General features: G+C 37.6%; 1 protein-coding gene across 1 annotated transcript; it reads right to left on the bottom strand.

The window, feature by feature from the left end:
* Positions 1-868: 868 nt before the first annotated feature.
* Positions 869-1,798, bottom strand: LOC148836395 (olfactory receptor 6N1-like). Its single transcript, XM_088912607.1, has one exon. The coding sequence runs from the start codon at positions 1,796-1,798 to the stop codon at positions 869-871; it is 930 nt and encodes a 309-aa protein (XP_088768733.1).
* Between the last annotated feature and the right edge of the window lie 13,078 nt (positions 1,799-14,876).

Here is a 14,876-nt window from a genome sequence, read left to right as displayed (position 1 = left end):
ATGATCTGCAGTGCCATTTCATATCTCATTGAAATTAGAATGTGTGTTGTATTGTACGAGCGTGAAATACACATTACAATATCTGTTAAATGTTGTTTTTGCAGATACCAGTTTTGGAGAAATTTGTAGCAATCACAGTCCAGAATCACAGAATCAGAAAGATCTCAACAATTATGCACAAGTACACAATATGAACGGCAAATGCCTATAATCACAGAAATACCCCTAATTAGGTTGTATTAAATGTTGAATATTTTAGACATTTGTGCACAGTTTCTAGGTTGTCTTAAAACTACATATATTGCTAATGCTTTTTAGATTATATATACTTCACTTATATATACAGTATACACACTTCACTTCACAAGGTACAGTATCAAAGAAAGAATCTAAAACAGATACCAGACAAAGTTGCAGATTTTGCAGAAATTCCTGGTGATCTTCTACTGTCCAATCCTGACTATGGCTGTTGCAGATTGGTTTTCCAATTAAGCACTCAGTTTTCAGCAATACATGTATTTAATACAGATCAGATCTTTACCTTTGCCTTCAAGTCTTCAATAATCCTGGGATATTATTGATGAACTGTCCCTTTGAAACATACATGTACTGTATGTAATTAATCATGTTACAGATCATTTGAATTGAACATTAAAATGTAGCTAGAGTGAGTGCCAAAAACAAATTCTAAATAAAAGTAAAATGTCTTCTTGTTCCACATTAAAAATACCTTTATTACAGTTGCTTAACGTAAACTAAAATTATTGTTCTTCTGGAATTTCTTGCAAGATTTATCAACATTTTAGCTTGAACATTGACATTTCTGATACTATGACTTATTGACTTAGTATTTGGGGTTGACAGTCTTCTAAGACTGGAGCCTAAAAAAGCTTTGAAGTGCCAGCTTGATTTTTTCATTCCTTAGACAGTATATAATAGGGTTGAACAAAGGAGTGAGGAAATAGTACACTGCACCAATGAAGATGCGTCCATCAGAAGGAATACTCTCTACTCTCAACCCAATATACACCACAGAATTGGACACATAATATAGAAAGACGACTGTCATATGTGAAGAGCACATTGAAAAGGCCTTCTTACGGCTTTCCACAGTTTTCAGTCTCATTATTGAGGCTATGATTCTGCAGTATGTCCATAAGACATAGAGAAAAGGGACATAAATTGCAATCATGGCCATTATTAGAGTAAAATTGACTTGAACAGTAACATCACCAGAAGCTAATAACATTACAGTGGGGTAGTCACAGACAATGTGAAGTATAAGGTTTGATCCACAGAACGGCAAAGTGCTGGCCGGTGCTACAGACAAAATAGGAACAAAGAAGCCCAGTACCCAAACTGTGGATGTCATTGTAATACAAACCTTTGTGTTGATGATGGTGTTGTAATGCAGTGGTTTCACTACAGCAATATATCTGTCATAAGCCATGGCAGCAACAAGGAATCCCTCAACAGCTGTAAATGAGATGAGAAAGTACATCTGTACAAAGCAACCTGAGAAGGAGATGGATTTATGACCTAAAAGCCCTGCTAGCATCTTCGGTATGATGGTACTAGTCAGCAGTATATCTAAGACAGCCAGGTTCCACAGGAAGAAGTACATGGGCATGTGCAGCCGGTGGTCCAGGGATATTAACACCACAATGAGCAGATTACCCAGGAATGTGGCCAAGAAGAGGATTAGGAAGAAGATGAAGAGTGCAGTGCCCTGTTCCTGTAGGATTGGTAGTCCCGCAATGATGAACTCAGAGTGCAGAGTGCTGTTAGTTCTACTCATGGCTCAGAAGTCATGGGTACCTTGGAGGAAATACACATACAGCAAGGTATAATTTATTTAGAAAGGTAACTCATAAAGAATCATAAAATATAACAATCAGTAATGATGCTGACAAGAAACAACAACCAAAACCAGCAAGAGCTTTGCTGGTCCATTTATAAATCATCACTAGATGACATCAGTACAATATGCTACAAAGAACAAACGGTATTCAGCCCAGAAGCACTAAACATTGTACTAGTTCTACTTAAAGTCACTGCAAAAAAATGACTGCAAATGTTATTACATACATCAGATAGCTAAATTTCCAGTATTCTATTGAAAGTGTCTCTACATTGTTAACATCATGACTCAGTGGCATTGGATTTAATGGAACTGTTTCGCAAAGCAGGTATAAATAATTCAGGATTTACTCAAATCAAAAGTTTTGCTCATATTTTATGAAGGAAAACGTTGGTTTCAGTATGCCAAAATTGCATCTTTCCAATAAAAATGATCAACCAACCATAAAAAGGTTTTAGAGATCTCTAAACTTTCATTTTCTCCATAAAGCTCTGTCAATTAGAAGCCCAAAGAAAATTTACATTACATGGTCTGTATGTCGAGTTATAAACTCCAAAGTCAGTTTAGGCTTAACTTAACCTGCCCCTGAGCAGGTTAAGAGTGAATGATATGTTGTTATAGTTACTAAACAAGATACAATTTAATCTTGTCAAAAATCCAGTCTTTTGTCAACATTTTTACTAAAGTTATCCAGTTAACTGGATATTTTCTTGCTTTGTGAAACTACACCACTGACTGAAGAAAAAAAACACATTTTATTTTATTTAATAAAAACTCAATATTTGATTAAAAGTTAATTAAATTTAAGATTAGGGCATCATTTGAAAACCATAAATATCAACATTCTCTGATTTGTATCAATATAAAAGGGCAGTGTGATACTGAGTTTACCTCACAGTTCCTGGACATTGCACTATAATGTTTACTTCTGATTTTGGAAGTAAAAATATTTTGGAATAGATCTGCTATTAAGCAAATGTTAAGCAAATACAATAATATAAGTTAAAATATTTACTTATATTATTGTAATTATTGAGTGGCATTTATATGTTCTCCCTTTATTTGTTTGTGTTTTCTCCCTCAATCCAAAGTAAAAAGGAAAGGCTAATTAGCTTCTGGAAAAAATTGGCCCTGGTGTGAGTGCATGCATTTGTATCTGTGTGTGCATGCAATAGACTGGTGTCCTGTACAGGGTGTATCCTGCCTTGCAAACGTTTTTTTCTGGGATTTGCTCTCCTGCAACCCTGAATTAGATAAAGCAGTTAGAAATGAATGATAATTCCTAATAAAGGGTCTATAGGAAGAGGCTTCTAAAAATGCAACTCAGTGTCAACCTGTTTCAAAGAGTGGCAATGACCCCTTCACAAGCTGATTGGAGAATCTTTCCCTGTTGTTTAAAGGTAGTTTCTGTAATGCTTCATCTCAAAAGGACAGGAATTGTGTTTGAATCTGTATGAAACGAGTCCTCCTAAACTCCAAAGCTTTACTTACACAAGTGTGCCACAGTCAGAGTCATTCAGTATACATTGAGTAAGACAATGATTATTAACCCTGTCCTGGAGAAGAATTCTGGTTTTCATTCCTGCTGATATCTAAATTTCCAGTGCTAATTGATAACTAATTGATTTGGTTGCTTGTTCAGATTTTTATTTTTCATGTTTCTTCAGTCAACAAACATATCCAGCTTCAAGGGTATTGTTTCTAACGTGGACACCATACAGAAATTTACACAGCCGCCCCTTAACTTAAATGATAAATATACTATATATAAATAGAAAAGACACTGTATTGTTATTTCTTTTCATGCAGAAGAAATGCAATGTTCTTTCTTTATCTTCATTAGTGTTCTAACATGTCTCTTACTGATTTTATTATGCAGATCTGTGACCTAGCATTGTGCAGATCTGTGACAAAGTAAAGATCAAACAAAGCAAAATAAAATTGGACATTTTTCTTATTTCAAGTAAGACAATGATTAATATATTCACTGTTTGCTTCAGATTAACCCAGACATTAAAATGTGAACACAAATACAGTACAATACAGTATTATCCAATTGACTCATTCACTTAAAAGTCTCAAAGATATGAACAACTTTAATTCCAGCAAAATATGCCAAATGTAGCTGATTGGTGTGAAATGTGTCAAGAATATTAGATGCTCACAATTTAATATTGTCAGATTATGATAGCATTTACAAAAATAGTTTTTGGAATACCCTGCTCCTTATGATAGAAATCTCTCCAAAGCAAACGTAGAAGACTGTATAAAAGGCCATCAGATACTTGGAATTGTCTCTTGTTTGACTTTATAAATTATTTTATACTTTATCTTTATTATTTGAACTGTTATATTCTTTCTAATATTATTTTAAGAAAATGACAGATATGTAGGGATCTGTTTTTAATATGTTTTACATAGTTTGAATTTATAATTCAACATTTTACTATTATATTTTATCATATTTTTTCTATTTACCTTTCTCTGCCATAACAATATAATAAAACCAAGTTTAAATTAAGTTAATAAAATACATATGGCTCACCACATGAGATCTACTGTACATATTTTTTCAGACACTGAAAAACAAAAAGCTTCAGGTATCTATTAACAGCTGGATTTTCTAAATATGAAATAAAGTTCAGTGAGCTCACTTACCTGGAGCATGAATCTATTCACTGTGCTCTTCAAGTACCGAACACACTTGTTGGATGAGAAACTCTACCTCTCGTTTCAGCTGTTTTTATGGGCAACTCTTACCAGTGACCCCAGAGGCTAATGAGTGCAGAGCTGTAGCTGTAGCTCTTATTAATCCAGAGAGACGGAAAGTGAGAGATAAAGGGAAGAGACCCACAGGATTAAGAGAAAGAATGAATCACTTAATGAACCATTGAATTTATACTTAAGCATTAACAAAGTAAATTCTATCTTTCCAACTCATACATCAAGTGAAATATATAGGAAAATATTTGAATAACAGAAATTAATCTGTGCAAACATTTATTATAAATTTAAAAAACTCTGCAGAAACTTGAAATCAATAGCCTTTTAACAGAACATTTAGGAGGTGTTTGTCTAAAGGTGTGAGTAAGGAGGTCAGCAGGACCAGTGTGGACAGTGCTTCAACACAATAATTTCAGATTATGAACTGAACAGTTCTAGAAATGGGACATAATTGCTATTGAAAATATACTACTATTATTGCTAAAATAATAATAGATAATTAAAATATACTGAATTTAGGATTAATTTTAAGAAAAAAAACTTTTTTTTCTCATTGTGATGTGTAAGTTACTCATTAATTACCTTATTATGACCTTACTCTGGTGTAATGTACCCAAATACTACACGAATATCCCTCAGAATTGGAAGATTTTGACATAGTAAAACTTGATCTAATGAGACAACCTTTATTTGTCGAGACGTGACCCCACTGACACAAAAAAAGATAGGGTGTGTCCACATATTCATGCAGTGCTTCAACAATGCATTATATATTAAGCCACAATTTATTTTCAGCGTCGTTAAAAGTGAAATTCCTTTGGAGATATTTGCTGAGTTCTGCTGAATGACACCCTAGACACCCAAGGACTGTGACTGTAGGGGAGACTTCTGGCTTTGGCACTGTTGATGCTGCACTTACTGTCTGTGATGTCACTGTTCCTGAAGTAGCTCAAAGCCGTCAGTTTTATCCTAGGTTCATTGGAGAAGAAAAAAAAAGATAGAGGTAGGCAAAAGGTTGCCTTCTTTGGCTTTTTCAGAGTTTAAATAATATTCAACATACCAGTCCAGGATGTCCAGGTCAGTAGCCTCTCCCCTGCTGTGGGCAAAAATTCCTAAAGAGACTGACTGTCAAATAACCAAATTTTGTAAAAGAAAGGATAAAAGAAGAGATAGAAATGTGATCAGAGACACCTCCAAAAGGGAAACGGCAGTTTCTAACCAAAAAAGAGAAATATATGTACAGTACATTTATCTGAGAAAAAAAAGGCTTCTTCACGTTACTAGTTGGATACATTTTCATGGCATTCAAAACTTCTTTGAATTTATTGCTACTCAATTTTCCTATGCCTATAGTTCCGACTGCTACCCAGGCCTGCAACTACTGCATTCTTTAATAATAATAAGATTTACTTTATATAGCACCTTTGATGGTGGCTTCTCAAAGCACTTTACAGAATGACAACAACAATTAAAAAATACACAAGATACAGATGCAGCCATTCAAAATGCACGGGCGATACCGCATTATTTTGCGGTACGCTGTACGCAGTCTACCGCAAGCTACCGGTAAATACCGCAAGTTACCGTAAATTCTCCTATAGTACGACAAGCAAAATAATAGTATCCGGAATTTCTGCAAGGTGGAGCTAATAAAGCTCAACCTCTCATGTTTGAGCTGTGGCCATCAAAGTCTTTAACGAAGATATTACTAATAGTATTAATAATGAATGACCTTGGACAAGCTGTAAGTGTAAACTCAAAGTATTGCCTTGGTCAACATTCTTTTTTTCATTGACCGTCTTTGTAAAAGTAACACCACAGCATTTCGCAATCACGCATTTGTTTCCAATCATGCAAAGTACAGTAATTTTTGAGAATCGATTCACCATGCCTTTCACATGCTCATAAAAGAGATTGATTTAGGAACATAAACATATTACCGTATGAAAACTGTACTGTATACAGTATGTATATGTATATTTAATGTCTTAACTGTGCCCGTTTAAGTATTGAATATTCATATCTAATTTTACCACTGAAGGGAAATCTTAGTAGCTGAGCATAAAAAGAATAGGAGCATACTGCAACGCGTGTGAAGGCCATAAACGATATTAATTTTGGAACATAAACATACAGTATATGGCTGGTCTCGGTACTTTAAAGAAAACATACACGAAACATGGTTTCATTATGACCAGAATCGGTCTTGAGATATTTTTAACTTGATTTACAGTATTTAAGAGGTATGTCTTAACACCGATACTACAGTGCTTAAGTACTGCTCACGTATATGTTTCTAGGTTTATATTATGCATTTCATACGGTCAAATTACTTTTGAGCAACTAATAAGAAGCGCGAAACGGTATGCGTTTTAGTTTCGTTTCGTGCTGGGACCCGTGGATTGATTAGAGATATCAAGTACATACAAGTCATTTTTTAAATGTTGTAGTTCGTCTTGAAAAAATGTTACGAGTACATCATCTATCAACAATTACGGATGCAGCCATTCAAAATGCGCGGTAAAAACCCGCGGTACAGTAACCTACCCACAAGCCACCGCAGGGCACCGGAGGGCACCGCGGTAAGTGATTGGCTGGCCAAAATGACCGACAGGGGCACTCGTGGTGCATTGGTTGGTAGTGCAAAGATTTAATCATTTAATGTCTTTACTGTGCACATTTTAATCCGCTTAGTTTTGAATATTTATATGGATTTTACCACTAAAGGGAAATTGTAGTAGCTGAGCATAAAAAGAAGAGGAGCATAACGCATCTGAAGGTCATAAACGATATTAATTTAGGAACATAAACATTACAGTATGTATGTAAACTGTACTGTGTATGGCTGGTCTTGGTAGTTTAAAGAAAAAATACACACCAGTCTTCCATTTCTCCCTAAACATTTTAAGCATGAAAGTTTTATGAAACGGTACCCAAATATGCGATTGCTGTATAGAATGAATTTTAATTTAAAAAAATTATTTAACACGAACATTAAGCTGTTTACATCTTCCGCCTGAGAACAGTCACCCGTTGCTACCCAATGCAGAAACACAGCCACTAACTAGCAAAGAGAGGACATTAGCTACCCAATATGATAAAGAAATAAATGATTATTTTGTTTATTTCTTTTGCACATTTATTTGAACATTTCCATCGATTGTACAAGCACTTGGAAACTGTCCAATCCCTAGTTCATCAGGCATTTTACCGGTCTGGCGCCGGTCTGTGTCTTCCAGGATATAATGCCAGCGAACTCTTGTTTTTATGTCCACTATAACAGACAATCTCCTTTGCTTTTAACCGAGCGTTTAATAATTTCCTAAAATGAAAATGATTTACTTTATTTCCCTCACGGGATCAATAAAAGTATCTATCATCTGTCTAAACTATGGGACAGAATTCTGGGGTCTCCCCATACCAGAGATTATGGTAGGGCTTCAGAATGGTGATTGGCTGACACCATCTGACACCCCTCTGATTGGAGAAAAAAGACGTGCTGGTTTGCTATACATACTGTACCAGGAAGAGGATTTCTTTCTATTCAAAACGTGTATTTTAAAAGTTTAAAAAGTAAAAACCTTACAGCGTACACAGATTTCTAAACTGATCAGGATCGTTATCTTTGTCTTATGCATAATAATGTTCACCGCTCTGTCCAGCAAATTAATAATAAACTTTATTTTATATAGCGTTTTAAACGAATAAGTAATTAGATTGCTCATAAACCTAATCACTTGCTTTTTCTTTTTATTTAGGCTCAGATTTCAACTATAGATCGTATTATTAATAACCATAATAACAACTAACCAACAAAAACAACCATATAAACATAATACCAACCAAAAACATAGATAACAACCACAATACAAAATCAAATATATCAAACCATTTTACTCTCGCAAAGTCCTCCAATTATCATAATCCCGCCCCTTATGCAAAACCAAACCTTCCTCCCATCCCAGTTTATCCTGTTTATCATAAACAAAATCCACCTCAATTTTCAACATAAAGCATTACACAAAATCAATACCTCAACACTCCATACTCAACAACGATAATTCACAAACAGCCAGAACATGTAACTACACATTCCCAAACAGACCTAATTTCCATAGCCCCGCCCCTTATGCAAAACCAACATCCCTCCCCTGTTCTCTCCCTCCCCTGGCAGTTGTAATTGTTTTTATTTTCAAATAAATTTTAGCAAAGTCATGTATTTTAAAAATCTTAAGATTTTTATATTTATGTCTTTATTTAGTGGTTTCATTAGTGACAAAGGCTAAACTTTCTTGGAAAAATGTCTTTTATGTAAACCATGTTTGCTATTAATTCATTCAGGGCTAAAATATGTTCATTGTCTTCTAATGAAAGAAGGGTTCCTTTCGCCGTAGTCGGGTTGAAATTAGAAGCTTGCCACGCCCGGACTGTTACACCAACGCATTAGCATGTTAAAGCGATTTCATTGAGGAGCCTAGCCTTTAACTAGTAAGTACTGTACTTACTGGGTTTTTTTTGGGGGGGGGGGTGTCTTTCGCTGGAAATCTCGCCTCCTACTTTGAAAATACCCGTGAAACCGGTTCAATTCGTCACAGCCAGCACTCCTGCAGAGAGGGATGTTGTACTTGCAGTGTATACAGTACACGCGTTATGCTCTTCGTTAATGTCTAAGCCGGAACATATCATTATATCTCGTTTTGTATTTCTTAAAAAAAAATCGTTTTCCCAGCCTAACAGTATTGTTTTTAACCTGTAAAGCGCTTTGAGGAGCCACCTTTAAAGGCGCCATATACAATAAAGTTCATTATTATTACTATTGTAAATTTGCTGGACAGAGAGGTGAACATTATTACACAGAAGACAAAGATAGCGATTTACGTTGCATTGTGTATCGTGCTGCTTTAATACAGTTTTAAATAATTAAAAGTCTAAACAGTATCAGCTTTATTTATGGGTTTTAAATAAAGGTGATTTAAACGGGATTTAAATCAATATAAATGTTTATATTGTAACGCATAGGTGACTATTCATTGTTATTAAAATGACTTAAATTCGATCATGTTGTGATATTTAGAAATATACATTTGTTTGGTGCGAGTGAAGTTTTATTTAATCTCTGAGCCAGACTGATTCTTCTGGAAGCCAGTTTCCGCCAGGGAGTAAAAAAAAAAACACACTATGGTATTCTCTCCAATGCAGTGCAGTTAAAAACATACCTCTGATGCTGCTCCTAAATGAATATCGTTTATGACCATCAGAAGCTTTATGCTCCTTTTCTTTTTTCCAGTGGATTGAACAGGGAGAGGCATTTCATGATGTACTTTTCACTGATGAAACAACAGTCCCAGTGGGCATTGATTCGTCGAATATACGTATATTCACGGCGAAAATACGGCTATACGTATATATACGTCGCCTCGACGTATAATCAACGTCGAATTGCAACCGTAAAATCGACGACATTAATAAACGCATATATAACGTCGAAAACACATCTAACACAGTGCCTGAGGCTTTTTACTGTAAGTATCGTGTGTGCCGCAACTAGGAGTATACGGCACTCTGCACAGTGTACGAAGTAAATTATTTTGCAGTAATTAATTTATTATATTTACTATATTTATTATACACGTGTAAATTAATTACTGCAAAATAATTTACTTCGTACACTGTGCAGAGTGCCGTATACTCCTAGTTGCGGCACACACGATACTTACAGTAAAAAGCCTCAGGCACTGTGTTAGATGTGTTTTCGACGTTATATATGCGTTTATTAATGTCGTCGATTTTACGGTTGCAATTCGACGTTGATTATACGTCGAGGCGACGTATATATACGTATAGCCGTATTTTCGCCGTGAATATACGTATATTCGACGAATCAATGCCCACAGCTTGGCATACAAGGGTTTTGCGGAGGGGGTCTTGCCACCTGCCTGAAAAAAACAGTAAAATGTTTGAGTGCCTATAGAGTTTCTATTTTTATTTTCTTGAGAAAAGTTGATACCATTTCCTGGACACCCCGTCCCCATCAGTGCGCGGTGCCCGGGGAAAAATCTGTAGGGGGGCGTCTGAAATTCTGAGGGGGGGTGATATTTCGGTTGAAACGGAGCTGTACGGTGCAGCTACCCAAATGAAATCTCGCAGCTATGCCATTGATTAGTGCTTCATGATAGAAGATAACGACTAGCAATCTGGTATTTGCGATGAAGTTCAGTTTCACATTTTTCGGCACTCTCGTGGTTTGTATTGCCTGGAGCGAAAAGTACCATAAGCGTTCATTTTTGCAGCTATATGGACGTTCTGAATCGTTAAGAAAAAAATGTTGTAAAACCAACAGAAAGCACAGACTGCTATAACTAGTCCTAGTTATATAACGATTTTAAGTATAATGATAAACTACTGCACGGAATCGGTCCACCTGAGCAAACAGGATCGTAATGTTGACACTCAATAACGACACTGATATGTGCAGTTCCTGGAAGGATAGCCCTCCTGCCCATCAAACAGACTGAGTGACTGTTCCTGTCATTTAGTGTTGTCTGACCATTGACAAAGTACAACTATTTTTTTAGGGCGCAAATTAAGTTAGGTAAATCTTTTTGCCCAAAACTGAAGGGGCGACATTCCTCCCTCCCCCCGTGATGCCAGGCCTGTCCCCATCCTATTCCATAATGTCATTATATATAATACCATACAACAGTGACCGATCCTTACTAACTGCATGCGTTAAAATTGCACATCAGCTCATAGCAGGGGGCACATAGCCGCGATGTATTATCAATGTTAAATTTTAACCATAATATCGACAACATTAATAAACGCATACGTTGAGAAAATATCGAACCCAGCATATTTTCCGGTTATATACCACAATGCATTGCTAGTATTCATTGGTCACCATTTTGGACACGTTTTTCAAACGTAGAAGTATATCCGCAAATATCTCAGCAATCCTCTTTTGACGAGTAAGTATGAACAATAATAATACTATCTGAATACATACAGATCTTCCTTAATATTATTTTGATTAAAATAGTACGTGAATAAGCAAAAAATGGCACATAAAAATAGTGTGAATGGGGAAGATGACACAAAATCGTTTTGCCGTTTCTCTATTCTTATTCTATGTTGTACTTTCAAACTTTGGGTACTCTTTAATTAGGACAGACTTTATTGCTCAACTGCTATGATGCAAGCCAAATTTTATACATTTATTTCAGCTTTGAGCTTAGTAAACCGTTCATTTTTTAGATTATACTAAAGAAGATATTAATCATCATTTATTTGGGAAGTAATATTATATAATTTTCTCCTAGCTGCGGTGCTGAAGTCCCACCCTACATCAACAGAAAAAGAAATAAAGGAGCACGCAATGTGTTACTTGAAGAATGCATATGCAAGGCAGGGGGCCAGGAGATCTGGACACTGAAAATAATAGGTTTTTGGTTCTAACTGTTAGGACAATTAGACAGGGTTTGCAAATAGTGGACAAAAATCGTCTTAACTTCCATTGTAATATTTTTTTTCTTGGAAATATAGAAGTTGTACATTTTAAAATGTATATTTGAATCGAAATGTGGTTTTGAGTTAGTGTGTTAATGTAATTAGTTTGTGTTTGTCATTACTATACTGTATATTGCCATGTTACCAGAATTTGTAGCTGAAGTTTAAGACTAGTTGTGTTTTTTATGATTATTGCCCATATGTTGATTGTTGATTGATTGTATACAATGTATAATTTGAAATACATATGTTTCAGGTGTGAATGTGTATTTTCAGAATAAATTTCTAAACCTAATCATTGGCTTGGTTTGTTTCTACACCTATAAAACCTATCTTTGATGTATAATAGACCTCTACCTATATAGTAGTTCAGGTGGGTAGCTGCGTCAGCATGCGTAGGCTGCAAAGGAACAAGTAATAGGTTTATTCCATGCTGAAAAAAAGAAGAAAGAGAACACAACGTTTCGGCCGTGGAGCCTTCTTCAGGTGAGAGAGAGACAGGGCAGTAGGCAAAGGTAAAGTAGCGGGAGAACAAAGGTTGGGAGGGAGGAGGAGTGAGAGGCGGGAGCAGGGGACAGAAAGAGAGGCCAATCAAGAGGTGTGAAGTCAGAATGGGTGCAGAGAGGTGTGAAATGAAACTTCCAATGAATGGAGAAAATTTAAAAGAACAGTAGTCTGTCGTTAAGGGAAGGGAGAAGGTGTGATCCTAGCTGCAGAATAATTTTAGTTTCGGTGGTCTTTCTGATGTATGAGTTTGGAAAACCGTCTTTGAGAACACAGACGGAGAGATTAGAGTGGTCGTGGCCGTCAGAGGTGAAATGAGAAACAATGGGCTTGGAGAGATCTTTAATCTTTACAGCCCTGACGTGTTCTCTGAAACGGTCTCCGAGTCTCCTTCCCGTTTCTCCAATGTAGATGGCTGGGCATTTACTGCAAGAGATACAGTAAATAAGGTTGCTGGAGGTACAAGATGCTGTCTGGGTGATCCGGAATTGTCCTGAGGGGCCTTGAATGAGTGTGGTGGTGGCTGTGTATTTGCAGGTGATACAGCGAGCTCTGTTGCAAGGGAAAGTGCCTGGTGTGGATGGTTGTTGAGGGCGGTCAAGGGAGCTGTGAACAAGGAGGTTACGCAGATTAGGTGGTCGGCGATATGAGATGATAGGGCGATCAGAAAAGAGGGCCCCAATGGAGGGATCATCCTGTAGGATGGAAAAGTTGTGGTTAATGGTCCTGGGGATAGGAAGTGTGTTAGGGTGGTAAGGAAGCACCAGAGGAATGCGGTTGTTACGGCGGGAGTTCCTGATCGGGTTGATGGTCCGGGGGGTGTTTTTGGCTCGGGCAAGGGCCCTGTCAATCACACTGCTGGGGTATCCTCTGTTGATGAAAAATGAGTACATTTCGAGGGCTTGGTTCTCGAAGTCGATGTCGTCGCTGCATAATCGTCGTAACCTAAGGAACTGTGAAAAAGGAAGAGAGTTTTTAGTGTGGTTGGGGTGAAATGAGCTGTACAGGAGGTAGCTGTGTGAATCCGTGGGTTTGTAATAAACTGAAGTGGACAGTCGGGGGTAGTTGATAGACAAGTGGATGTCTAGAAACGGAAGAGTAGTGGAAGATATGTTAATCGTATATTTGAGGGACGGGTGGAAGTTGGTGAAATGGTGCAGGAAGAACTCAAGCTGATCGTTGGAGCATGTGGCGGCACCGACGCAGTCATCAATATATCGTTTGTAGAGGTCAGGGACGTAGCCAGTGTAGGAAGCGAAGAAGCGTTCTTCTACCCAGCCGACAAAAATGTTGGCATAGCTGGGTCCCATTCTGGTGCCCATGGCAACTCCACTGACCTGTTGGTAAAAAAGATTATTGAAAGAGAATGCGTTCAGTGTGAGGACCAATTCTGCAAGGCGTACCAGGGTGTGGGTGGGTGGATCAAGCACTGTGCGTTTGTCCAGCATGTGCTTGAGTGCTGTAAGGCCGTCATTATGGGGAATGACGGTGTACAGAGATGTGATGTCCATGGTAAAAATGTAGCATTCGGTACCCTGAAATTGGAAATCATTAAAAAGTTGGAGCGCGTGGTTGGTGTCTTTGATGTATGAGGGAAGATCTTCAACCAGCGGTCTCATGAGGCTGTCGAGAAAGGCTGAGATGTAAGTAGTTGGACAGTTACATGCTGATACGATGGGGCGTCCAGGGGTGTCCGGTTTGTGGATTTTGGGGAGGAGGTAAAATTGAGATACCTGTGGATGTTCCATGATGAGCCGGTTTGCCTCCTGGGGGAGCTCATTACTGCTGATAAGAAGAGAAATGGTGGATACCACTTCCTTTTGGTAGTCAGTGGTAGGGTCCTGTTGGAGAGGGAGGTAGGCAGAAGTGTCAGTTAGTTGTCTAGAGGCTTCAGAGATGTATAGATCCTTACGCCACACCACAACAGCGCCTCCTTTGTCCGCTGGTTTGATGACGATATCATCCCTGTTGCGGAGAGACTGGAGCGCCTGATTTTCTCCTTGGGTGAGGTTAGACCTATGTTTACTGGGTATAGAGAGTGCCTTGGGAGCTTGATTAGTGCATTGGTTGATGAAATAATCAACTGGTGGAAAACGGCCAGAGGAGGGAGTCCAACAGCTCTGTTTGGGATTAATGTTGTTAATGACATCAATAACCGGGTTGTTATCAGCTGCCTGTGAAGAGGAATTGTCGGCAAAATGTGCTCTGAGACGGATCCTGCGGTAAAAGCGGTTAAGGTCGACATTGGTCTGGGGGATGTCCAGCTTCCTGGGAACTGGTA

Source organism: Atractosteus spatula, chromosome 4 (assembly GCF_055471065.1).
Source record: "Atractosteus spatula isolate fAtrSpa1 chromosome 4, fAtrSpa1.hap1, whole genome shotgun sequence".
Classification (NCBI taxonomy): Eukaryota; Metazoa; Chordata; class Actinopteri; order Semionotiformes; family Lepisosteidae; genus Atractosteus; species Atractosteus spatula.
Note: the sequence above shows the minus strand (reverse complement) of the source record. Positions and strands in the feature narration are given on the sequence as shown.